Genomic DNA, 27,777 nt, shown 5'->3' with positions numbered 1-27,777 from the left:
CTTCCTGAGAGGCTCACAGCTTCAACCAAAAAATATTTTTCACTCCTTGTATAACTTAAGACTTAAATTCCAAGAGATTGCCCACCTTTTGGTGAGGGGAGGGCAGACCACCTTCATTAACAGGCCCTCCAAGACTGCACTTAAAAGGTGGAAGCAATGCCCCAACAGATAATTGCAATTTTGTTTTCAGAAGGGAGGGGTAACAGATGCCAAACGGCTAAAAATCTAGTATCCATTATGGTAGCCCCACTGTCACAACTAATGGCGACATAGAGGGTCACCAGAAGCAGTATGCGCCAGGCCTGCGAGCTCATCAGCGGCGGAGGCGTGAAAAGGACCCTTCACAACTGTGCTGCAAATGTATTGCATTTAGGTAAAGGTCTGTTGCAAAGAGATCTTACTGTAAACCTACATTTAAAAAAACCTCAAAGCTACTTTATTCACATCATTTACATGTTATTGCCATTCCTACCTTTAGTGTGTCTTTAACTTCTTCCTATAGCTCAGGGAAAAGGGCGGCTTGGTTAGCAATTGCCAGTTAATTGGTAACTAGTAGTTGTCTTGGTCAGGGATGTTTAGTTGCAAAGAACAGAAACTTTCTTAAATTGGTTCAAGCAACACAAAAGGGCTGAGGGAGCTCTGGCAGGCAGAGACCTTGCTGGCTCCATGGGCAGCTGCCCAGGCACACAGCCCACCAGTAAAATGGGTAGGGAGTGGGAACTTGTTCACGCTCCAACGGGTTTGGGTACAGGCAATGCTATTCCTAGTTATGGAGAAAAATTAAGTGAGCTCGTATATACATAGAGCTTAGAATAGTGCCTGGCATCCAATAAGCCCTCAAGTAGTGACCACTACATTCCTTGTTGAAAAATAGTGCCACGTCCCGTTTTACCTACACAAGTAGAGTTTAAGATTATAATGCTAAGTCCAGTGGCATACCAACACATTCCAGTTAGGGCTACCACGTCAATATTTTAGGTTGATTGATAGTGACTGATAGATCTATAAAACCTATAGCCAGATTTATGGGGGCTGGTTGAGGCTGCATCAGCACTAGTAGTATATATAGGACCAACATACTGGAGTTGGCTTAGAGCCGGGAAGAGCAAGAATGGGAATGGCAGTGCCCTCGGGAAGCTGATCACAGAAAAGCAGCTCCCCGCTCCACAATCCCAGAATCTTGGTTCCCAGTTCCGCGCGCTTACCCTCTGCAGAGTGCATGCTGGCCCCACCCCCCGCCCAGAGGCTCTGGACCCACACAGCTACTGATGAAAAGGACATCCTACCTACCACGGACCCACATAGACACCCACTGAGAAGTCCTGTGGTCATTTATTTTACTCCAAAATAATATAAGTGTGCATAAACTGGAAGTTTTAGTTTAGATAAATAAAAGTTTTATGGTGAATAATCCTATAAGCTAGTAGAAAAGGTCCTGTTAAGGAAAGAGTCACACCTACTATTTTGTCTCGGAGCAGAATTAAAGATGGTGTAAGGAAAAGCAGTGAGCCAGCAGGGAACGCAGAGCACCAAGGTGACGGTGGGTTTCGATGAGGAAGACTTTATCTGGCGGGGGCATCAACAGAAGAAATCTGGCACTGCCCCAGGTCTCCTCTTCTACCAGACATGTTACATACGATGCTGTCCTTCCTGGCCAATGACCATGCTCACGCATTCGATTAGATTTTATTTTCAAAAAGACATCATTTATTCCACATTATCTTGCAGATTACATAATCAAAGCATTTTTTTTTAAATGTTCACCAATAAATCTCATTTTCATTAGCAAGTCAGGCTATTCTGTTCAATGCAACCAAAGTGATAAGAATACAAACGTCATGAAGTCTTCCAGATCTTGAGAGGTAGCAGCACCCACAAGAATAAAGTAACACTTCGCCCTTTTGAAAAGGGGTATTTCTCTAAGGAACTGGTAGAGCTTTTGAAAGCCTCAGCATTTGCCAGCATGCGAACAGCCCTTCCAAAGGAATTCTACACAATCTGTGGCAGGTCGGCTAGGAGTCACCAGGCTGCATGCCAGCAGCCTGTTGCTGCTTACGATGACATCTGAAGGTCTTAAACTACAACCCCAAAGGCTCTTCCCATTGCATTCATACCACTGACATACACAGAGCAAGGGTATTCCCACTAAGAATACTTAAAATAAGTGCACTTAATATCATAGAGCTCATGTAGCATAGAATGTTCATATATTGAGTCTTGAACTGTATGTGACAAAATGAAAATATGCCATCACTCCAATGAAAAAGGGAGGGGAACAGTTTTATTAATACATCATTAATTTGAGTGGTTAAGTTTTTCTGGAGAAAGACAGCAAAGCCCATGCAAAATTTAGGGGCAGAAGAAATTTCAGATTTCAGCTACTGGTACCTCTATAAAGACAGACCTGGAGTTTCTATGCCCTGCCATCTGGAAAGCTTACTTCCTACTCTGCCAGGCACCTACTAGTTGAGAATATAATGGTCATTCCAATCAATCACTCTGCATTTCAAACCTCAGTGCCCCGATGGACAGCCCATGTCTGGGGCATTCATCATGCCTACATGGCAACATAGGTGCCCCAAACGGAGAGAACAAAAGCATTCCCTGAGAGACTGCTGAAAAGAACCCCTCTGCCCCAGTCCGCCCCCACCAGGTTCCCATCACACTACGTAACTACATCCAAAGACCAAGAGAGGAAAGAGCTGAGGATCGCAGGGAATCTAGTCAAGCTGTCCCTGCAGAGAGCAGAGGAAGATGCGTGTAACCTAGCTCACAGCACACGCTCTTCACTCTTAAACTTCTTCCCGCAAATGGGCTTTTCTGCAAATAGGACCAGTCTACATCTGTCTCTCGCTCTTACTCCAGTTGCTTAAGCTTGTTTTAATTTTTCCCAACAGGATCCAGTTGGAAAATATAAAGCTTTTGGAATGTGGCAGCAAAGGAGATAAGGAATATACAAGGAATATAAGGAATAAGGGAATTGAGGAGAATCTCTCCCGGTATCGATTTAGATGAAAAGTCTCCAGAACGCTGCGAGCAGCTGAGTCACCAGCAGAACTGTGGTCCCTGTTACACTTGTCTCACCACTTCTGTTACACAGGTCCTTCTGGCAGCAATGGAAAGTTATGTTCTGCCCGAACTGTTCCAGAAGATGGAGAGGGTTGCAGTCGCCATATTTCCAACAACTGTAATGATTCTGTAACACTGGGAGAAACAGAGGAAAGGGTAAGTAAACAAGCGAGTAAAGCTCTGTACCTGCCTTCAAACCCTCAGTTCTACTGCATGGAATTTATCTTTTCAAGTGGAACTAGAGACGTTTAGGCAGGAACTGCATCCGTGCCGGGTTGTAAAAGGGAACAGTTGAGTAATGATACAGCTCTAACTGGAACGTTTCCATAAAGCCAGTGTCTCATAGAGCCAGCAAGATCGTGTGCAGAAGAGAGGCAACAGGCAATCACACTGATGTTTTAAGAGATTTACCAAGATTTCTAAACACATGCCCACACTGATCCAGCAATTCTATTTCTAGAATTTACTCTATAAAGTTGTTTGTAAGAAATGGTTAAGATCTATGCTCCCCAAACAGTCACAGCAGTACTATCCGTAACAGCAATAAACTATAAAACCAGCCCATTAATACTGTTTGAAGAAATTGTGGTAGAGTTCCATACGGTGATATTCCATTACAGACAGTAATGACATAGGCCTGCAGGTGCTGATGTGGAAGAGCCTGAGTTCTTTAAAAATGCATAAAAATAGATAAGTTGGACTTTATCAAAATTACGACATTTCTGCATCGAGACACTATAAAACATACTCAAAAGGGGAGAAAAATGAATACAAATCAGATATCTGACATAAGAGTCTAATGAGAATACACACACAGCTCAACAATAAAAAGATAAATAGCCAATTAAAAAATGAGCAAAGGATGTGTACTTCTCCAAAGAGGATATATAAATGTCCAATAAGTGCATGAAAAGACACTCAATATCATTAGTCATTGAAAAAATACAAATTAAAACCACAATGAGAAATCCTGATCAAGATAGTGGAGTAGGTAAATGCTGTGCTTGCCTCTTCTCATGACCACATCAAAATTAAAACTAAATTATACAACAAACACCTGGAGAACCATCTGAAGACTAGCTGAATGGAGCTCCTATAAATACGGATATAAAGAAGACACGCAGAGACTGGTAGGAGGGACAGGGATGAGAAACAGGCTGGTCCAATACCCACACATGACGTTAGAGAATTTGGAGGGATAGCTTGGCTGCAGAGATCTCCCATGAGGACCACGGGGTCCCAGCCCCACACCAGGCCCGCTAGCCTGGAGTACCAGGGCTGGAAAGATGAGTTGCCACAATACCTGGCTGTGAGAATCACTGGGGATTCCATCCGGTGAGATGGAGGGCTGCTGGAAACCCAGGCGTCCTCTTAAAGGGCCTGCACACAGGTTCACTTGCTCACAAACACTCGCCCTAAACTCCAGTAAAGGGCCAGCAGCTCAAAAGGTGACAGGGACATATGGGGAAAAACTGAATTGTGTGGCTGCAAGGCAAGGGCTGGAGGGGCAGTGGCCACTGTTCTTGTGTTGCGCCCTGTCCCCACACAGCCTGCGGGTGCAGACAGGTACCAAACCTAGACCTGCAATGATCCAGTAACCACCACTTACCCACCCTGGGGACTCATTGAGACTCCACCGCATCCACCCGCCTGGCAGCTCTTCACAGGCAGCCTGGCCTGAAGCCCAGGCTTCCACCCAAATCACCGATTCAGTCCTCAGCTTCACCTGATCTGCTGTTGATTCCCTGTAATGTATTCTTCGTGTCAGTTATTGTATTCTTCATTTTCTGACTGGTTCTCTTCTGAGGTTCCTATGTTCTTTTTTATGTTCACTCTCTTAGCTGAAGTTGTTGCTGAGTTTATCTATCTTTCCCTAAGTTCACTGAGCACCCTTGTAACCAGTTTTTTGAACTCTGTACCTAGTATACTGCTTGCCTCCATTTAATTTAGTTTTTCTTATTCGGCGGGGGCGAGGGGGTAGTTTTCTCCTGTTCTTTCATTTGGGACATGTTTCCTTGTCTCCTCATTTTGGTTGCCTCTCTGTGTTCGTTTCTAGGTGTTGGGTAGAACTGCTACATCTCCCAGTCTTGGCATGATGGCCTTATGTAGTCGGTGTCCTGAGGGGCCCAGTGGTGCAGTCTCCCTGGTGACCTGAGCTGGGTGTTCCAGGAAGGTCCCTTGTGGGGGTTGTATGTCCCCTCCTGTTCTGGTTGAACCTTGACTGCTATTGGCATGTCAAAGGGCGAGGTTGGACCCTCCCTCCCCACTGGTCTGCTGGTTGTGAGGACTGGCCAGGACCACAGCGGACAAGCTGCTGTGCAGGGGCTGACCCCATGGAGCGAGATTTGCTTTAGCAAGATCTGGTAGGTGCCAAGACCACCCTGTGGATGTGCCATTTGTGGAGCTAAATGGGTGGTATTCTGTTGTGGTCTGAAGCTAGACTGGGTATGTTGGTTCTGGGGCCTCTTGGGAGGGGCTCTGGTGCAGACCAAGGTCAGTGGCTGCATGTGCCCTGCCCAGGGCCATCTGGTAGGTGCTACAAAGTAGTCTGTAGTTGGTAGTTGCCTGTGCAGTGCCCAAGGACATGTGGGTATGGCCAAACTGCAAAGCAAGGCAGGCTGCCTGCGAGGAACAGCTGCTGAAAGAAGCTCAGGCCGTACCCAAATTGTGAAGCAGGTTCTCAGGAGGTCACCTGGGTGGGGCGAGTGGCATTCACCAGGTTAATGCAGATTCAAACTTGCAGGTTTGGGGCCACTCAGCAAGAGGCTCAGGGCACACTAAGACCAGCCACTGCCTGCTTGGGCCTGTGAAACTTGGAGAATAAGAACAGCAATAAGAAAAAAGAATTTAAAAGGATGAGGAGAGTTTAAGCAGCCTCTGGGACAACATCAAGAATGCCAATATTTGCATCCCAGGGGTACCAGAAGGAGGAGAGAGAAAGCAAGAAATCAAAAACCTGTTTGAAGAAATAACGAAAAACTTCCCTAACCTGGCAAAGGAAATAGACATGTAAGTCTAGGAAGCACAGAGTCCCAACCACGATGAACTCAACAAGACAAAGCATAATTAAAATGCCAAAGGTTAAAGACCAATAGAGAATCTTAAAAGCAGCAAGAGAAAAGCAGTTAGTTATGTACAAGGGAAGCTCCTATAAGACTTTCAACTGATTTCTCCACAGAAACACTTCAGACCAGAAGGGATTGGCATGAAATATTCAAAGTGCTAAAAAGCAAGGAAAGAAAACTCACTCAACTCCACTCCAAGAAGACAAATGATCCAATCAAAAAATGGGCAAAGGACCTGGGCAGACGCTTTTCCAAGGAGGAGATACAGAGGGCCCAGAGGCATTTGAAAGGATGCTCTGCATCACTAGCCATCAGAGAAATGTAGATCAAAACCACCATGAGATACCATCTCACACCAGTCAGAATGGCCATCATAAACAGATCCACAAACAACAGGTGGTGGCGAGGCTGTGGAGAAAGGGAACCCTAGTCCACTGTTGGTGGGAATGCAGACTGGTGCAGCCACTGTGGAAAGCAGTGTGGAATTTCCTCAAAAAGCTGAAAATGGAACTGCCTTTTGATCCAGCGATTCCCCTGCTGGGACTATACCCTAAGAACACCAAAACGCCAATACAAAAGAACCTATGCACCCCAATGTTCATAGCAGCACAATTTACAATAGCCAAGTGTTGGAAGCAACCTAAATGCCCATCAGTAGATGATTGGATCAAAAATTTATGGTACATATACACAATGGAATACAACGCAGCAGAAAGAAAAAAAGAACTACTAAACTTCGCGACAGCATGGATGGAACTGGAGAGCATTATGCTAAGCGAAATAAGCCAGGGGGCGAAAGACAAATACCATATGATCTCACCTATAAGCGGAACCTAACCAACAATGCAAAGATGCAAGGAAAATATGACCAGCAACACTGAAAGGAAAAGAAATCAACAGAGACAAGAGGGAAGGAGGGAGGTGGGGGCAGGGAAAGGGAAGGGAAGGGGAAAGTCAAGGAACATATAGCAAGAACTCATGGACAAAACCAAAGGGGAAGAGCTGAGGGAGGGAAGGTGGGAGGGGGTAAGGGAAAGTGGTGGGGGGGAGGCAGAGACAAATGTATTTAAAAAAATAAAATAAAAAAAATAAAAGAGAAAAAATAAAATCTAGGGAGAACAAAAAAAAATATTGAATGTCAACTGTAAATGATAAGTAAAAAAATAAATGAAAAAGAAGTTCAAAAAAATAGGTACTCTCTAATATATTGTAGTTTGATATTTTGATATTTAAAAAGGAAAAGTAGAAGTATTTGAAAGAAATACATGTCCATTAAAACCAAAGGTAACAGAAATTAGGTCAGAAAAACAAACATAATCTTGTCTTTTAAAAAGTAGTTTTATAATATATCAAAAAATCTTAGGATACCATTAAAATCAAGTGGAAATATATGAGAAGTACTTCAAGGTACTTATACAAAAGATGTTACATAAGAGTATTGTTAGTATTGTTATGAATCAACATCCGAGAATTTTTAGAGTTTAGTAGACAATGAAATGTATGCTGTTCAACTCTTCCATCACTAACCAGAATTTCTCATATTTATGTGCTATCTTGGCTATGTTACATACTTGCAATTTAACCTTGAACATCTAACTTCATTTTTTATAGTCTTTGTTTCTGCATTTGTGCTTCCTTAAATGGCTTTTGGGAGGATTAAATAAAACCACACAACTAAAACAAAAAAAAAATAAAGAAAGAAAGAAAACTGACAAGAAAGCAATGGCCTGCAAGACACATTAGAGCAGACAGATTTAATTGATATTTTTAGAGCAGTTCACCCTAAAATAGAATACACTTTATTTTCAAGTGTACATGAAACACTTTTCAGAATAGACCACATGTTATGCAACAAAATGAGTCTCAGTAAATTTAAGAAAATTGAAATCATATCAAGCATCTTCTGCAAACACATGATATGAAACTAGAAATCAATTACAAGAAAAAAACTGAAAAACACACAAACACATGGAGACTAAATAACATGGTACTAAACAATAAATAGGTTAACAATGAGATCAAGGAAGAAATCAAAAGATACCTTCAGACAAATTAAAATGAATACACAATGACACAAAATCTATGGGATTCAGCCAAAGCAGCCCTAAGGAGGGAAATTCGTATGAAAAGATGTTCAAGGTCACTAATCATGAGAGAAATGCAAATTAAAACTACATTGAGATATCTCCTCACACCGGTCAGAATGGCCATCATCAATAAGTAAACAAACAACAGTGCCGGCGAGGATGTGGAGAAAAGAGAGCCATCATGAGCTGTTACCAAACTGGTACAGCCACCGTGGAAACAGTATGGAGGTTCCTCAAAATATTAAAAATAGAACTACCTATGACTCAGTAATTCCACTTTTGGATATTTATTCCCCAAAATACAAAACACTAATTCAAAAAGATATATGCATCCCTATGTTCATTTCAGCACATTATTTACAATAGTCAAGATATGGAAGCCACCTAAGTGTCTATTAATAGACACTTGGATAAAGAAGATGTGGTACATATGTACAATGGAATATTACTCAGTCGTAAATAAAAATGAAATCTTATCATTTGTGACAACATGGACAGACCTAGAGGGTATTAAGCTAAGTGAAATAAGTCAGACCAAGAAAGAGCAATACCATATGATCTCACTTTTATGTGAAATCTAAAAAACAAAACAGAAATAGACTCATAGATGCAGAGAACAAACTGATGGTTCCCAGAAAGGAGAGGGTTTGGGGGGCAAGGCGGAAATGATGAAGGGATTAAGAAGTACAAATAGGTACAAAATAGTCATGGGGATATAAAGTACAGCACATGGAACAGTCAATAAGATTGTAATAATTACACATGCTGCCAGGTGAGTACTAGACTTATGGGGGAACCAATTCATAGGTGATATGAATGTCTAACCACTATGCTCTACACCTGAAGCTAATGCAATCTTGCTTGCCAACTGTAATTAAAAAATAAAAGTTAAAAAAAAAAAAACAACCCCAGTAAGAACCACTTCTCACCTAGGACAGACATAACCAAGAAAATGAGTAACAAATGTTGCCAAGAAAGTGGAGAAATTGGAATCCTCAGAAATTGCCGGTGGGAAGGTAAAATGGTGAAGACACACTGGAAAATTGCTGGCAGTACCTCAAAGTGTTAAGAACAGAGCTACCACATGATCCAGCAATTCCACTCCTAGGTATATGTACCCGAGACAATTGAAAACTATGTTCAGACAAAAGCTTGCACACGAATGTTCATAGCAGCATTATTCAAAACAGCTGAAAAAATGTAAACAACCTGGATGTCCCAGATGGTAAATAGATAAACAAAATGCAGTATATCCATACAATGAAGTACTATTCAGCCATAAAAAGATGAAGTACTGATACATGTAGTAACGGGTGAACCTTAGAAACATTATGCTCAGGTGAAAGAAGCCAGCTGCAGAGGACCAGAAAAAATGTATGATTCCATTTATGTTAATGGAATCCATGTCCATTCCTCTCCTCCTGTCTCCATGAGGAGAGAAAGTAGATTCACAGCTGCCAAGGTACGCGGGGGAATGACTGCTAATGGTACGAGGTTTCCTTTTGAAGTGATAAAAATGTTCTAGAATTAGCCAGTGGTGACAGTTGCACAAACCTGTGAATGTACTCAAAAGCCACTGAATTGTATACTTTAAAACGTACGTTTTCTGTTTTGTAAAGTATATCTTCATAGAAAAAATCCTAGATGCAGAGCTACATGTAGAATGTGATCCACTTGTATGAATACAGTGTAAGTACAGGGCTAACTGCATCACTTTTCTCTGTAAGAACTCCCAAGTAATTTAATTCTGTTACCTTCACACAAGACTAATCTTCATTTACACATTTCTCTGTGGATTGAGATCATTTTTAAAAAAGTCATTGGAACCCTGGCTGGTGTGGCGCAATGGATTGAGCGCCCACCTGCAAAGTAAAAAAGTCATTGGATGAATTTACTTTTAAAATATTTTAAACTTCATTTATTTTGTTTTTTTTTCTTTTTTCAGTGTTCTTCTTTTTTTGTACTCAATTTAACAAACAAAATAGAAAGACTCATAGATATGAAGAACAGACTGAGAGCTGTGGGGGGCGGGGAAGGGTTAGGGGGCAGGGCGACAAAGCTTAAGGGATTGTTTTAATCTCCAGGTAAGAAGTCATTAGCTTATTTGGGAGCGCGGGAGAGGTCTGTAACAGAACACGCCGTCATGGTCCCAACTGTTGCACACAGGGGAAAATAAAAGCCAAAAGTACATATGCCAAGTATCTTACAATAATAGTTTTTTAATATTTAGAAAAATTATGTTAAATGCAAAAAAAAAAGTGTCAGTTGAGAGAGAACAGCTATGGTAGGTTTTCCTCTACAAAAACAGCTGTCCGTGTGCTAAGACTGCACACTAGATGCTGGGGATTCACACAAAGAGAAGGCATGGCCCTTCCCCTGCACTGGTTTTCTTATCTTCTGCACTGGAAAGAAAAAAAATACAGACGCCTATATTCTTATTTAAGGCTCAGCACAAATATGCCCAATTTCATTTATAGCTTGGGGACAAAACTTCTAAGCTTATAACTGCTGGTATCACTCTCCCATCCTCCCCTTCAGAGGGAGTGAGTGTTTGCACTGGATTTTAGTGGAGTTCGATTAAGCAGCAGCGAGGCCAGATAGAGCGTTCCAACGGCTCCACATGCCTCCATCGTAAGTACTTAGTTGTACGTTCCAAATACTGTACTAGAAAATGCTGTTGAATAGAAGTTTCTGCTTTATATAACGTTGGATCTGGGAAAGCATTAAGCTGGCAGAATTTTAATTAGGGAAGTCTAACAGCCTGGAGAGAGCAGAGAGTAATTTATTAATAATTGCTACCAATTAATCACTTACCGTTGTCCGGCAGTGAGCCAACCACTTCACCTGAATGATCTTATTTGCATAACCACCTTAGGATAGTGGGCTTCCCACCAAAGCCGCCATCAGATTCACCCAAATAAAAGTGGGCTATACCAGAGTCACTGGACTGTTAGAGGTTCTCTCTCTCTGCGTGGCACATCTTCCCCACTCTCCTCTGAAGATCTGGCCTGGGACTACCTTCACCAAGAAACAGCGCCCAATCATCCTAGTGTGCCCTTACCAGAAGGCCATTCCAGCAATGATCACTTGGCACTGTGATCAGAGGCTCCTGCCTGATTCTGGGTACATGGTTTACAGTGCCAGGACCTGGTTGGGATGCCAGTAAGTAGTGGTTCGATTACCACGCAACACCTGCCTTCTTCTCGGTTTCATCTGCTCAGCACTATCATTCCCGTTTTCTCCCCTAGGTGCTTCGCTGACCCCAGGAGGCAAGCATTTCCATTTTACAGCTGGGGTGGGGGGACTGTGGCTAACAGGACTTCCCCAATGCAGCGCCGGGCCTCTGACTCACGTGTATGTGTGGGTGCCCTGCCTCTGCCAGGCCGATGTCTCCAGAGCCGGAGGGGGATTTGGCTGCTCTGCTACGATCCATCTGCCTTACTATCAGTGAGGTCAGGTCATCTCTACCACAAGATGTCCAGGCTCAAGTTTGGGAACTTACATTCATGAGGAGAAAACAAACAGACTTTATTCTTGAGAGGAGTTTTAGATTCAGAGCAAAATTGGGCAGAAAGAACAGAGTTCCCATGTAGCTCCCTGGCACCCCCCACCCCAAACAACCCCCCGCACTATGAACATCCTCCAGCAGAACGGTACCTTTTCTCTCCAGCTAACGAACCAACACGGACTCATCGTTGTCACCCAAAGTCCATCATTTACACTTGGGTTCACTCTGGGAGTTGTACGCTCTATGGGGTTGGACAAACGTGGGACATGGACCCACTGTAATGGTGTCATACAGAGCAGTTTCACGGTCCCAGAAATCCTGTGCTCCACTGAGACACCCCTGCCTTTTTCCAGCGACCCCTGGGCAACCACCGATTTTTTAATTGTCTCCTTAGTTTTACCTTTTCCAAAACGTCATATTGCTGGAATGATGCATATGTCACCTTTTCAGGCTGGCTTCTCTCACTTAGTATATATTTAAGTTTCCTTTGTGCCTTTTCATAGCTTGATGACTCATTTCTTTTTAGTCTATTGTCTGGATGTACCACAGTTTATTTATCCATTCACTTACTGAAGGACATGACATCTTGGTTGCCTTCCAGTTTTAGCAAATATAAATAAAACCTATAAGTAGCCATGTGCAGGTCATTGCGGGCATGTAAGTTTTCAACTCATCTGAGTAAATATCAAGGAACACAACTGCTGACTCATATGGTAAGAGTATGTTTAGTTTTATGAAGAAACTGCCAAACTGCCTATACCATTTTTTATTTTCACGAGCAATAAACGAGAGTTCCTGTTGGTCCACATTCTTGTCAGCTGTTGAAGTCAGTGGTTTGGGCTGTGGCCACTCTTAATAAGTGTATCCCATCATTTACATATAGCATTTTAAAAAGCTTAAAAACTCATAAGATGAATAAGTTCTGGGGATCCAGTGTACAGCACGGTGACTACAGTTAAAAATATTGCATTGTATACTAGAAATTTGCTAAGAGAATAGATCTTACATGTTCTCTTCACACAAAAAAGGTAACTGTGAGGGGACGAATACATTACTTAGATTGATTGTGGTAATCATCTCATAATATATATCAAATCATCACCTTGTACGCCATAAATATATATAATTTTTACTTCAATAAAGTTGAAGTAAATTGAAAAATTTAGCCTGGGGCTAGTATGGCTCAGTGGATTGAGTGCCAGCCTGCGATCCAAAGGGTCGCAGGCCAGGTCCCCAGTCGGCGGCGTGCGCGAGGCAGCCAAACATTGATGTTTCTCTCCTTCTCTTTCTCCCTCCCTTCCCCTCTCTAAAAATAAATAAAGTCTTTAAAAAAAAAATGGAAAAGTTTTGTTAAAAAGTCTAACAAAATAAGAACAATGGGATCTGAGAGCTGGAAAAAAAGACTTTGACTCTAGCCTACTTCCCTCTTTCCCTCTCCTCCTCACCTCTACCATCCAACACACACATTTTATAAATAAAAAACAGAGGCAGAAAGAATTTACTGAGGGCAGGCTACAGCTCAGAGCTCCAAACCGGTAATCTTGTACTTATGCCACACGTAATAATGCCTTTATTCTCTCATTTGCAAATTACACTTTGTGTAGTGGGATTCCAAGACACAGACACAGAGGATCAAGGTGAAGCAACAGGTCTCTGTGTTCATACATAGCTGCTGCTCAAATATTTGTGAGGTGAGCGAGCACGTTCTCTCTGGAGGCCTTCCTATGCTTTCTGCATTAACAATGAACTGACAGGGTGCTCCAGAGGCAGGGGGGCTGTCCCCCTAAAGAATTAAGTTCCTTGCAAAGAGGGATTGAAACTTGAGTAGCATTCCAGGAACTTAAATCAAAATTAGCAGATACTCCTGTTTTTTTTTGTTTTTTGAGACAGGATAATTCTAATTTGTTCTTACTGAAGGACATCTCCTTTCTGGGGAAATTCATCTTCTCCTTTCTATCACATTTTTCTGAACCTGTGGGTCTCCCAAGCCAGTTTACCTGATATGTTCAACATTCCTTGCTGTTCCTACTGTGAAGAGTTTGTGGTAGAGGGTATAAGAGTGAAATAACCTCAACAGGTCTTTTTATTTTCATCTCTGAGTGATGCAAGTCTAGGTTTTTCCTTGTATATCACCTAACCAAGGAGACCTGGAAATAGCCATTCCTCACCAGCATCGTTTCTACATCCAGCCAGAAGAGAGGGCGTGCCACTGCGGGTGTCTTTCCTCCGTTCCCCGTTTCCTCAATCCTATTTTAATAGGATTTATGGAGGTAGAGAGTCTAGAGTCTTGACCAATGTGGGGAATGCAGTTTTACAGCACTTGTCAATGTTAGCGGTCCCCCGCCTGGAGCCCGAGAGTGCCCTGCTTTGTCATACTTGGGAACATTCTTCCCCTTTTACATTTCTGAGAGCTAAACAGTCCTCTTCCATAATTTTGTCTCCTTTCTTCATCTTTGCATCCCTAGCCCCTAGCTCAGACTCGACACACAGTAGAATCTTAGATTGGGAGGCAGCCAGCACTGCTGTTAAGGAAATAAGCATTGGAAGAGATGGAGTCCCACATTCAAATCCTGGGTTGGTTACTTGACCTTAGTCTATTGCTTAATCTGAGCCTCAGTTTCCCCATTTATCAAATGAGAATAAAATATAACCCCAAGTGCTAGGTGAGAAGCATTGAATTAAAAATATATGGCAACTTCTGGTCAAGATGGCAGCGTAGGCAGACAAGGCTTGCCTCTTTGCACAACCACATCAAAATTACAACTAAAATACAGAACAACCGGCACTCAGAAACGTCAGAAATCGAGTTGAATGGAAGTCTGACAATTATGAAATTAAAGAAACCACATCCATCCAGACGGGTAGGAGGGGCGCAGACACATGTCCAAGTGTGGCGGATAAAAATTCAGGAGGGATATCGTGGGAGCAAGGAGTCCCAGTCCCACACCAGGCCCCCCAGCCCAGGGTTCCATGCCAGAAAGATAAGTCCCCACAATCCCTAGCTGCAAAACCAGCAGGGACTGAGTCAGTGGAAGAAACTTCCAAAGCCCCAAGTAGTTCCTCTTAAAAAATCCACACACAGACTCACCTACACAGACGCACTCCCCGAGCTCCAGCGCTGGGGTGGATGGGGTAACCAGGGGCATACTAGGAGAGGCTGAAGTGTCTGGCATCAGGCAAACAGAGGCCACTGTTTCTTTTCTGAGCTCTCCCCCAACAGAGCCAGCAGGCTGGTGGTGTTCAAGACTCCATCAACCTGGCTAACACTATTTGCTCCACCCTGGAGATCCCCAGACTGGGGATCCTGGGTGGAGATCCCACACAACTTAGGGGCCCACCCAAGCTGCTTTTCCGTTTGAATGACTGGTCCTGGCTCATTCCACACAACTTCCTAAATCTTATCAAACAAGCAACAGCTGGTCTCAGTGAGCTCCAGGCCAGGCACTAGCAGCCGCCAGATTAATTTCACTGCTTGGCTTCCCCTGGGAATCTCCAGGCCCAGCACAAGTTAGCAGCCAACCGATTGCTTCATAGCTCAGGAAGGGTGGACCAGGGCATAACACAAGTGGCGGCTAACCTTGGCCTGCATCACCCACAAAACCCCAGGGCCAGAGTGCCTAGTGGACAGCTACAGACCATTTCAAAGCACCACTACCCTGCCCCTGCACAGGTGATACTCCATGGAGCGTGGAGGTTGGTGGCAAGTGGTCACAGCCAATCCTTGCCGCTGACTGGCCTGAATAAATCCCTCCCATTGATCTGCCAACAGCTACCAAGGCTTAGCTGCAAGAGAAGGGTGTACTCAGCCCACATGCAGGGCGCACGTTGAGTACCCAGCTTGGGTGATAGGGGAGGCTGTGCCACTGGACTGTACAGGACACCTATTACATTAGGCCACACTACCAAGACAGAGAGTCACAGCAGCCCTCTACCTAATACATAGAAATAAATATAGGAGGTGGCCAAAATGATGAGACAAAGAAACATGGCCCAAATGAAGGAACAGATCAAAACTCCAGAAAAACAGCTAAATGAAAGGGAGATAAGCAATCTAGCAGACGCAGAGTTCAAAACACTTGTTATAAGGATGCTCAAGGAACTTAGTGAGCACCTCAATAGCATAAAAAAGATCCAGTCAGAAACGGAAGGATTCACTAATTGAAATAAAGAACAATTTACAGGGAAACAATAGTAGAGTGGACGACACTGAGAATCAAACCAATGATTTAGAACATAGGAAGCAAAAAATAACCAATCAGAACAATAAGAATAAAAAAAGAATCTAAGGAAAATGAAGACAGTATAAGCAGTAAAGTTGTCTGGGACAACTTTAAGAGGTCCAACATTCGCATCAGAGCGAAACCAGAAGGAAAAAAGAAACAGTAAGAAATTGGAAATCTACTTGAAAAAATAATGAAAGAAAACTTCCCTAATGTGGCAAAGGAAATAGACATGCAAGTCCAGGATGCACAGAATCCTGATCAAGTTGGACCCAAAGAGGACCACACCAAGACACATCATAATTAAAATGCCAAGGGTTAAAGATAATCTCCTAAGCAGCAAGAGAAAAGCAGAGAGTTACCTACAAAGGAGTTCCCAGAAGACTATCAGCTGATTTCTCAAAAGAAACCTTGCAGGCAAGAAGGGGCTGGCAAGAAGAATTCAAAGTGACGAAGAGTAAGGACCTACACCAAGATTACGCTATCCAGCAAAGCTGTCATTTAGAATGGAAGGGCAGATAAAGTGCTTCCCAGACAAGGTAAAGCTAAAGGCGTTCATCATCACCAAGCCATTATTACAAGAAATGTTAAGAAGACTTATTTAAGAAAAAGAGGAAGATCAAAACTATGAACATGAAAATGACAACAAGCTCACAACTATCAACAACTGAATCTAAAAACTAGAAACAAAGACAAAAACAAAAACAAACTAAGCAAACAACTACAACGGGACAGAATCACAGGTATCGGGATCATTTGGAGGGTTCAGCTGGGAGGGGGAAGGGGGAGCAACGGGGAAATGGTGTAGGGATCAAGAAGCATAACTGGTAGGAACAAGATAGACGGGATATTAAGAACAGTATAGGAAACAGAGAAGCCAAAGAACTCACATGCATGAGCCACGGATACGGACTAGAGGCAGGGGATCGCTGGAGGGAAGGCGGTATGGGTGGAAGGGGGCAAAGGGGAAAAAAATTGGGACAACTGTAATAGTATAATCAATAAAATATACTTAAAAAAATAAAAGTATATGAAAAGTGCTTAGTACTACATGCAACTGATGCTATTAAATGCTAGCTATTACCTGTTGAATACAAGGCTAATGAGAAGCAGAGTGGCACCATTTCTTTTTCCAGGTTCTCATCAGCCTTTCCCAGTTAGAAGAGGGGAGCAGGAGGCACTTACCGGTATGGAGGGAAAGACACGCATCAAAGTTGGATGAGCAGTTGACGGCATTATTACACAAACCAATTGCATTGGGACAGTGGTAGCACTGCAGGCCATGACCTAGAATCAGGAAGAAAACCCATGAGACTCTGGCGGACCAGCGCTGACTTGCCCTCCTGGTCACGGAAGCAAGCCCACCGCCTGCATGACAGTGGGGCAGAGGTCAGCAGGCTTCCAGTCCCACACAATCTGGCAGCGGGAGATTACGATACGGTAAAAGGAAACTTATCAAGAGACGAAGCAAACAGAATTCTATAAATGCCTTCCAAGCAACACATATGCTCTGTGAAATCTCAGTCTTATGGACTAATGATCAGCAGCATTAGGCAGTAGCTATCTATCTGTGTGAAAAGACATTTTCAAAGGTGAAATACATAAAATCTCATTACAGATCGGTATTAACAGATGGAGAAAACTTACAAGCAGTTTCATGGTAAGGAACACTAATTTTGAATCCCAAGGAAGCAAAGTGTTACTTTCCCGAAAAGAATTCCATTCTTCCCATTAGTGGATCTGTATTACAAATAACTGTGCTCAATCATAACATTTCAAATTTTGGCAATTAAAAATTGGTAGAAATTTGTTTTCTCTTGTTATTTATAATAAAAACGTACATAATATCCTTGGCTTTGTCTCTGGGCCACAAAGCCTCAGACATTTACTCTCTGGCCTCTACAGAAGGAGTCTGGTGACCTCTGGGGTAAGGTGTCCTCACTGAGGCTGTTCCCTGCTGAGAAACTGACCTGTCCCCAGGAGCGTGCTCAATCAAGGGGGAGCGAGCAGCTGGACACCTGAAACCCAGACAGGTGGGGCAGCCAGGCGTTTGCAGTAACAGTGAACACGAGAGTCAGGGTACATCAGATGCAAATTGCCTCTGGTTCTCTAACTGGAAAATTAATTCTGCTCCCACTCACATTCTCAGGATTCATCTTTGCTAGATAGACTCTAGGCTTTGCTGGATTATTTTCCCTTCTCCGTTTCCTATCAACAGTGATGAGAAAAACATAGGCCAAATTTCACATCTGTTATGGGAGAGGCAGAGAGATGTAAGAGTTGCAAGACAATTTTCCTGATTTGTGTGGACACGTCCTTTCCTAATTAGAGATGACCTTCTTCCTGCCACATGCCCTATGGAATGGAATGTAACGAGTGTTTGCCACGGCTGAGGCAGGGCTCCGTTATCCCGCTCTGCCTCTTCTCCCCAATATCAGTGTTTGTCAAGCCGGCAGGAGAGGGGAGCCACAATGAGAAGGGATAGATACAATTTTTCTATCCTCTTCTGTGCTCCAGATGTGTGTGCATGCTTGAGAATGTAAGAATGTAAGAGGGAGATACTGTTCTAGCCTGGCTATTTGTGAGGGCCACTCAAAAGGGTTACCTACTTCAGTGAATTTTCTCCTAGCTAGAGCCAGAGTTATCTGGCTTCCTGACAAACCTTCACACAGACGGAGGAACCAAAGCTCACATGTGGAACTTCAGTGGGGCAGAAATGTTCAGCACTGGTACATTTGTTCACTGTTGAAATACCTGTGCGCCTATGAGCTCAGCTCTTCATCTTCACAGGATTGTTACAAGAGGTAGGCTCAATGATCTCCATTGCCATTTTTCAAGAGAAAACTAAGATTAACATGTTAACTAACTGGTCCAAAGTCACAGAGCTACTGTGTAGGACAGCCATGATTCAAACCCAGACTGCTAGTTCTGACCCCCAAGTCAGGTTTAGCCAGGATGTTTTTCTAATCCTGAATGGGAAAGAGAAGGGAACAGCACGCACTGTGGGGAGCACCCAGGTCAGGGACAAGCAATAAGTCAGCAGTCAGCTGTTCGATATTCTCGCTACTAAGCCAGGGTAGAAGGATCTGCTTCAGATGCCAGCTCTTGAGGAGGGGCAGGACCCGTCACAGAGGAGCTGATGACCCCAAACCCACGCCTGCTCTATAAACAGACTGCTGGAAACTGGGCATGACCTGATTATTCTAATCACAGAAAACACACTGCATAGAAGAACTCAAGACACTACATTACATCGTGTTGTAACAAAGGTAAACCAAATTATAACCTACCCTGCTTAGAATTAGCAGAGGTAGGGGGAAGGGAGTCAGGACTTCCCTTTCTCTGAAAGGGAGAACATATTCAAATGTACCCTTGGACTAGCTTCTTCTTTGCTTGTTTCCTCAACTAGAAAAGCTGGAAGGATTAAATGAGATTTGGCTTGGCACAGTCCCTAGTACATAATAGGCATTCAGTTAATGGAAGCTACTAAAGCTACTTGTATGTAAGACACGCTCCAATCTAGCAGACTGCTTTCTTGTTCTTTGCATTGCTACTTCTTTCTCTGCCTCTCCACACTGCCAGCCCTCCCACCCCCAAAATGGTAGTACCAATATGACACAGGTAAGTGACATTTGATCCTTATGATGAAGCAAAGCAAGTCACACAGGTGTTCCTGGTGTTACAGATGTTAACATGCAGGGATAGACAAATGCCTCCAGGAGCCAGGGAGGGGTGGCCTGGCGGTAAAGGAATTGAAAGCAGGCTGTTTGGGTGCAAATTCTGGTGCCAGGCTGTTTGGGTGCAAATTCTAGCTATGCCACTTCTGTGGGACATTTGACAAGTTGTTTAATCTCTATGGGCCCCAGTCTTGGCACTTGTAAAATGGTGATAAAAACAGTACCTATTCCATGGCATTGACACGGGAATTAAATGAGTAAATACCTGTGAAATGTTCAGAGTAGCGATCGGCGCATAAATGCTATAAGCATTAGCTGCTCCTGCTATTCTGTGATCGCCACCCTCATCATAGCACAGGAGAAGCGTCAGGGCAGAAGGACTGAGCTCAGCACTCTGAAGATGGTGTCCCCAGCAGCTTGTAGTGACAGGGGTGAAACTTAAGCTGCTGAGTGTACCCGCCTCTGCCCCCCACCCAAGAAAGCAGCGCTGTAACCCAGAATAGCTGTAACTCAGGAAGGCGCTCCACGTCAGGGCGACATAGGAAGGAGCTGTCACACAACCCTGGATATGTAACACTGGAAGGCAAAGAACCACAGCCAGGCTGCAGCCAGCGACATCAGCTCCGTCCTCCTGAGGCCTAAGAAAAAGGAAGCGCACGGCTAAGAGGGCCTAGAGGGTCCAGACCTGCGTCCCTCTGGACCACTCACCGGAATGGCAGAGGACAGAGACGATGAGCAGGAGCCCGAGCAGGGTGAATCCTCCTTTGCTTCCCATTGTCTACAGAATCTGGAAGGAAGACACACAAAGAATCGTCATGAACCAACAGATGACTGACCACTGACCGGTCATCTCAGAAACCAAGACTGAGAGTGCCTAGGGGGCTTCAGGAGACACGGGGAAGGAGCTCGCACACCAAGAAAGCACAGGAAATCTACCAGGCTGGAGGGCCACGACCAAGGGGTGCCCTCGGGTAGGGCAGCACTTGGTCCCACCCACTGCCCCCAGTCCTCAGCTTACTGAAGAAATGCTGCCGATCCTGGCGAGGGGCAACTATGAGGAGTCAAAGCCCACAGCGCCCAGAGTCAGGACCACCTGGGCCCCGCCCCGGCTCTCGCCGCTAACGGCCATGGACCCTCTTTCTATGCTGTGGGGACAGCACTGCTTTTCCCATAAAGGAGGTTCAGTCAAACGAGAATAGGAGGAAATTACTTAATACCGCAACTGCAATTCTTGCTCCACTGCAATCTCCCCCTAAACCGTCGGCTGCCCCAGAGCCTGGGGAAGGCCGCTTCTCCAGGCCACGCCACGTAAGGGCATCCGACTGGAGGGCACCAACGTGCGTGCACTCAGCAGCAGGACAGAAGGCACTGGCTCAGCACACCTGAAGCTCTGGCTCCCCTCCTTGGCAACAATGAGGAGGACATGCCTTGGTTCACTGTGGGGAAGGAAAAGGGGTTCCAGGTACCTTTGATGGCTCATCCACATTACATTCACACCTAGACGTGTAGCGGTGAGCCTCAGAAGACAGGAGCGGGGTGGGGGCTGAAACGCCTCAAGCCCTCCTTTGGTCTGCTAAGCAACTCAAGACACAGGGAGATTTTATTAACCTGTCTGTGGATGAAAAGAGGGCCACGTACTAAACTGGCAGGCTGAGTGGAGGCCAGGATGGCAGCCTTCCGTAGGGCAGTCTGAACAGAAACCTTCCTAGCTAAAAAGCAGGTCTCAGCAGGTGGTCACATTCTAGGTCGGCAGCTTTCCTGACAAAGGTCAGTCTTTACCTTAAGGGAGCCTGTCTTGTTGTTGTTGTTGTTAACATAATGGAATTTTTGGAATTTCAGAGGAATTCAGAGTAATCTCCCTTTCTAGACCCCTCAGGGCACACCTGTCACAGGAGAGCAGGGGACCATGAATCCTCATTCTTGTCTTGTTCCCCTAATGCCATCTCTATGTGCTGGAAATACTAAAGTGCTGAACCCACCAATGGGAGGACATCTCTCCATTTTACTCTTTATCCCATCTCAGAGATTTCCCCATTTTGCTTTCTTCTGCCTCTCTAGTCTACCACCAATGAATCTCATATAACCTCCTTTATATCTCCGTTGATTCTAGTGTGTAAAATAAGCTATAAAACTGCCATTCTCTGGAACATTTCCTCAAACCGTTGAGATGTGTGCTTCCTGGTAATTGTCACTTTGGCTCAAATAAATTCATAAAAATTCTCTAGAGGTTTGGTCATTTCTTATATCATGCCTAAACCACGCATTTAGTAACATGTTTAGGAAGGCTCACAACCCCACCCCTACTCCCGGAGCTCATCCTGAAACAAGGAGGTGACAGCCCCTCTACACTGGGGCTCTTCCTGACACAGGCCAGGGGCCAGGCAGGCGGGGCTCTTGGTGGGTGAGGCCCCATCCTCTTCTGGGTCAGGAATGGCATCTCTCACACCTTCAAAGATCATCTGCTGCTCAGGAATTGGCTGGTGAAAACCAGGAAAAGGTTGAGAAGCAGAAAGGGCAGAATGTGATTAAATACTTAGGGGCCTCTTCTTCTAAGGGCCCGTGTGATTATACTGGGCTCAGTGCCACTGAATGCCAGCCCGTACGCACACCCAGCTTTCTGTAGCAACTTCCATTTTGTTAGCAAATACGATAGCCAGTTGTCTGGCTATGTGCAATTGACGTTACCTGTATTTAATCCTGATAACAATGCGGAAATTTTTTTAACGATTTTATTTATTTATTTTTAAAGAGGGGAAGGGAGGGAGAAAGAGAGGGAGAGAAACGTCAATGTGTGGTTGCCTCTTGTGTGCCCCCTACTGGGGCGCCTGGCCTGCACAGGGCTAGGCATGTGCCCTAGGCTGGGAATCACTCTGGTGACCCTTTGGTTTGCAGGCCAGCACTCAATCCACTGAGCCACACCAGCCAGGGCAAAATGCTGCACATTTAATCTCCATCGCTATTTATAAGGGAACTGAGGGTTGAGATGGGGAACTAATTTACACACAACTGTGGAAGGGAGAATAAATCTTCCCCAAAGGTGTCCAGGTACCACCTGTGAATACAGGCAATTTTATGTGGGAAGTGACTTTGTCGATGACGTTACGGTTCAGGGAGATGTGAAAACAGAAGAGGCAAGAGAGTTAGACGGAGATCGACTTCGCCAACTGCTGATTTTGAAGACAGAGGAAGGGGGCCACAGCTGAGGCAAACAAGTGGCCTGTAGAAGCTACGAATCTCCTCAACTAACACTCGGCCAGGAAATAGGACTTCAGTCCTCCAGCCACAAGAGCTGTAACTGTGCGGATAACCTGGGAGAGGGAAGGGAGCGGGTTCTCCCACAGAGCCTCCGGAAAGGAAAACGGCCCCACCGACACCTTGATTTGCACCTGGCAAGGCCATGCCAGCTGTCTCAGTTACAGAATTGTAAGAATAATACTTTTGTGTTGTGTCAAGCAATAGTAAACTAATACAGCAGCCTCGGAACTGGTATATGGTCAAACAACATTTAAAACCATGTCTGAGTTCTTCACCGTAGTTAAGCTCTCTGGTGGGGAGACTTCTTGTGCATTCAGGTTCTGAAATAAGTTTGCTTAGCTGAGGCCGCCAGAGATTTTTACATTGGGAGATTCACATATGCCCACGAGTAAAGTTACTGCTCCTGGAAGCCTGGGGCCTGAAAGGCTGGTGAACTGTAAGGCCAGAAGTGTCCTCAAAGATAAAACCCAAAGTTCTATTTTATAGGAAGTTAATGGAGTCCCTCGGGGTTGGGGTCGGGGTGAAGAAGTTACCTTTCCCAAGGCAACACGGTTAGTTGCAAAGCCACCTTGGTTGGATCACACTTCCATTCACCAGGGTTAAGTACCAGTGGCTTAAAATTACCTGGTGACTAGGAGTGTCAAGGGCTTGGAGGGTTGCCTCATAATTAACATTGCCTGCTGCAGCCGGGCAGGCCTAAACAAAGATCAATTATTTGTTCACCAAGGTAATTGGAACAGCAGTGAGGAAATACAAACAGAAAACCACATACATCACAGTGAACAGCCCCTCCCACTCTGAGGTTCCACTACTGGACTCAACCACCTGAGACCTCCCTAAACCACACAAACCTGCAGCGTCCTCATCTGAAAGTCCTTCGCTTTCCAGAGAGCCTCTTATCATAGGGCATGCCCTCACAGCCCTGTCCTTCGAGACTAACGGCACAGCCAACTGTTTAATGAAGATTTTCACAAAGATATGGAGCATAGGGAAAAAAAAAAAAGTCTTTGAAAAACCTCAGGCAGCTCTGAGCTTGGGTTGTTTGTGGAATCTGGCTGAGGGTCTTCAAGAGCTGGCCCAGAATTTTCAATGCAATCTTTTTTTAGGAGCTTGCAGTTGGAACTGTCAAAGATGAGTTAATTCCATTAGATTCCTGCTCTCCTCACCCTAAAATCCATTGTGTTTGGGCTTTTAGCTTCTGAACCACCCAGCCTAACGGCATGTTTTCTTACAGGAAACAGTCTCTGACTTCTACTTTGGAAATACAGAAGTCACAAATCATAGGCATATTTGGTCTACAGTAAGGCAACCTATCTGCTTTAGGGTCATAAATTTCCCAGCGCATTGGGAAATGTTGCCACATCCCTCAGTTAACATTCCGAGCCCTGTGTACCTGCCTTAGAGAACTGGGAGTAAACTGTCCCCAGTGGGGAACATGAAGAAGGTGGAACACAAAGATACCCAAAATATTAACAGCCACCATTTGGTCTCCATTTGGTGCCTAACTAAGCCCTTTCCGTGAATTACCTCATTTAGTCCTTGTAACTCCCAAGGAAGTAAAGCTCTAGGATTTTCCTGATAAGAAAATGACATCACCTAGTTCACTCAGGGCCCAGTGCGAGCTCGGTGCGGGCACAAAAAAGATCTGAAATGTGTTCTAATAGAACTAAACAAACAAATAGGGGGAGGCAATCATAAGTCGGGGAGTTTTACATTGTTTTTGGTTCCAGTAACAAAAATCAGAAGGCACCACAAACTTTCCCATTGCCTGGGTTTTAAAGGTCTTAAATCTAGCCCTGGCCATGGGTTCTTTCCCCAAACTGGGCCAGGGGTGAGGCCAGGGGAAAAAGTCATTATTTTTTCCCCCGTAACAAGCTTTATATGTGTCTTAGAGGTGAAATGGAATATGTGAGTTAACACATTTCCAGGGTCCTTGAAGAGCCTGCTTCTCCTTAAACCATTCAAATGACTATTTAACATTTCTTCCAAGTCGACTGTAAGAAGGACGTAGCCCAAGCCGGCCCCAGAAAACAAAACCTCATACCAAATTTGGACTTAGAAGGTCTGTTTCAGCCCTGCTTTGTTGATTAAAGTTCAAAATTTAGACCGCCACGTTAAATGAAGAATGTCCTTGACCATTTGGGAGTGGCGTTAATCTCCTCTCAAGGCGCGATTTCTTTTCCCTGAATTGCCAAGAGCTTCCCTTCTATGGTCAGGGGTCGAGGAAAATATATCCAAGGGAGTGGAAGGCACAGCCCACGGAATTTGGGGTGCCCGCTCTTCCCTTTGTCTTTGTTATAAACAAGGGAAGTTGGCGTTCTGCCAGGCTCTTTAGGGAGCTTAAAGCGTGCGGCCGAGGACCTCCGGTGCGGGGAAGGGCAGGGCGTCGGGAGAACGCCCCGGCTCGGGGGTTTGGGAAATGGCTGGGGTCGTCCCCAGGGCGCGGAGGCCAGCGCAGTGGGGAGTGGGGAGCAGAGAGGAGGCAGGAGGGAGGGGCTCGGGTCTCCGGAGGCCCGCGCCTGCAGAGGTCCGCAGCCGCCGCGGACTCGCAGCGCAACTTGGCCCGCGGCCTGGCCTTACCTTTCCGCGTGCCCAGGGTCCGACTTTCTGCGCTGGCAGGGCTGGTCGGTTCGGCAGTATTTATGGCCTGGGCTCCGGAGGACTCCGCCTCCTGTTACTCCCGCCCCCAACCCCAAGCTCCGGCCTTGGGCTGCGCGCGGTAGGCCGCCAGCCAGTCCAGGTCACGGGTATGATAAGCGCAGGCCCCCAGCGGCTGCCGCAGACATCCTTTTACCCGGGTCCGGAAGCAGGGCAGCAGCCACTGGGCATCAGGGGGGTCAGGCTCCTAACCGATGGCCAGATTAAGACCTTTAAAATCCAGGCGACGAAAGTTGGTGGTGTCCTCCCTTTTGTTGTGAAAACAAAAAATATGAAACTCCAAGACTTACGATTTCCTTTTTGTTTTAGCTTTTTATTTTTTTTAAATATTAAAATGTACTTCAAAACTTTTTTGGGGCCCGTGCTAACCTCGCCCTGGGCCCGGGTGTCGGGTTTATCTGGCCCTGCTGCAGTCTGGGGCTCCTTTCTGCTCTCAGGCTCGGCAGCCCCTAAGTATCCTTCAGTCACAGCCATCCAAGCTTTGTGTCTTGTTTGGAACTAAGATAAAACTCTGCAAAACCACTATTTAGAACGCTATTTTTATGTGAAAATGTAATTCTAAGTTTTGTTTATCACGTGGGAAGTGTCCCGTTCCCCCCCCCCCCCGCCCCCGCTCCCGGAGAACTGGCTTTAAGAGCACGGTGGGGAGAGTGGGGAATAAAAGGTCCTCGTGCAATAAAAGGTCTCTCTCCTGAGAGATTAATGACCTCTGTGGGAGACCACGAGACACTTTCCGAGGATCAGGGTGAGAAAATACTGCATCTCACGACGGCTTATGCTGAATCGAAAGGGGAAGCAAACAGGGCAAATCATGATTTATGATGATGTGCTTCCCACCATGATACTCTGATAGTTTAGGGATGTCGGGAAATGAGTTTCATTCGGTGTCTGCTCAAATCAGCTAAATATGGACTTCCTAGTGATAGCTTGTTTACAAAGCTCTTTCAGATGCATTATCTTACATGCATCCTATTAGCTGTTCTCTCCTTGAAACTCTCCTGGATTCTGAGATGCCAATTTTTCCTGGCTTTGCTGCCAGTTCCTTGTTTGGTCTGAGATTCTTTCCCATTACTCATTTATCATCTGCATTTCCAGGGTGGGACTGAGAACCATTGCTCTATGTGCCTCCTGGGAGACTATAGTGCATCCACGTTGTTTTACCTTGGCAATGTTTGTAGATGATTTGCAAATATTTATTCTCCAGTCCTGATCAGTCCCTCAGGCTTCATATTCATATCCAACGTATTGCTGGACATCTTCACCTCCATGTCCCACAGACATTTGGAATTCAAAATGTGTCCAAATCTGAACTCATTTCCAGGGTTCCACTGTCCACCCCGCCCCTCCCAACAAATGAAGCGAGAGACCTGTGAATCAACTTTGAGTTTACCCAGTCCCTCACATCTGACTCCTGCCTACCTCATCATTTAGTTATCTCAGTTTCATAGCCTCTTCGCTACACCTGCTACTGCCCTAATTCAGGCCTGCAGCATGTCTGTCTTGGACCATTACAATTACTTCCTACTAGGTCTTCATAAGGAATATGTTAATTCCTGCATCCCTCGCCCCTTCTCTACCTATCCTGCTGGAGACCTAGCTGCTTCACCTCTCCAGTCTGTTTGATTTTTTTACTTTTATTTTTTTATCATCCTTCCTGGAACACAGTATGACTGCAGCTTCTATTTTGCAACCAGCTGGTGACCTTTAAGACTATTCTTGTGCTAGGGATGGCAGAACAGAGATGGAATCTGGGATGTCGACACCACTGGGCTATTTATTTTATCAGCCCCAAATCAGTTACCTCTTATCACGAGGAAAACCCCCCTAAACTGTTTAAGCTGTTTATTTAGTTATGTTTCATTCTGATACATCAAACTTTAGACAAATGGGATAGGTGTTCTCAAGGGACTTGAAAGCCAAAAATGGCCTTCATTAAAAGTCTGACCAATTGTTAGATCCCTTTCATGTGTGAATACCCATTTTTGTCAATGAAATAAAAAATATCTGAGCTTGTTATCGATACCTTAGCATGAACTAGAGGTCATGTATCCAACATACTAGGAGAATGTAAATTTTGATGAGAGAATAGGAGCAAGGACTGGAGGAGCTGCAGGAGAGACTTGGGGCATCGTGAGCACTCGAGGACGGGCAGAAAGGAGAGGTCGTCCAGAAAACAGAAACATGCAAAGCATGCCAGGGATCCCAACACTAACTAGTTTAAGTTATTGCTTTATCAGG

General features: G+C 44.8%; 1 protein-coding gene across 1 annotated transcript; it reads right to left on the bottom strand.

The window, feature by feature from the left end:
- Positions 1-1,684: 1,684 nt before the first annotated feature.
- On the bottom strand, positions 1,685-25,551 carry CD59 (CD59 molecule (CD59 blood group)). Its single transcript, XM_054585934.1, has 4 exons — positions 25,462-25,551; positions 20,335-20,413; positions 17,135-17,236; positions 1,685-3,204 (listed from the first exon to the last, which is right to left on the bottom strand). Exons 2-4 carry the CDS (start codon positions 20,399-20,401, stop codon positions 3,008-3,010), a joined length of 366 nt encoding a protein of 121 aa, XP_054441909.1. The 5' UTR covers positions 20,402-20,413; positions 25,462-25,551; the 3' UTR covers positions 1,685-3,007.
- Between the last annotated feature and the right edge of the window lie 2,226 nt (positions 25,552-27,777).

The sequence above is a fragment of the Pteronotus mesoamericanus genome, unplaced genomic scaffold (assembly GCF_021234165.1).
Source record: "Pteronotus mesoamericanus isolate MK-2021 breed Mesoamerican mustached bat unplaced genomic scaffold, CSHL_Meso_final contig_90, whole genome shotgun sequence".
Lineage (NCBI taxonomy): Eukaryota > Metazoa > Chordata > Mammalia > Chiroptera > Mormoopidae > Pteronotus > Pteronotus mesoamericanus.
The sequence above is the reverse complement of the archived record's forward strand: the minus strand, read 5'-3'. Positions and strand labels throughout refer to the sequence as shown.

What these genes read in the sequence shown, in the direction of transcription:
- CD59 (XM_054585934.1), bottom strand. Translation starts at nt 20,401, where the DNA reads ATGGGAAGCAAAGGAGGATTCACCCTGCTCGGGCTCCTGCTCATCGTC. An exon ending in CTCTGTCCTCTGCCATTCCG is followed by an intron (nt 17,237 to 20,334) that starts GTGAGTGGTCCA and finishes TCCTGATTCTAG; the next exon opens with GTCATGGCCTGCAGTGCTAC. An exon ending in GTGTCTTTCCCTCCATACCG is followed by an intron (nt 3,205 to 17,134) that starts GTAAGTGCCTCC and finishes TGTTTCTCCCAG; the next exon opens with TGTTACAGAATCATTACAGT.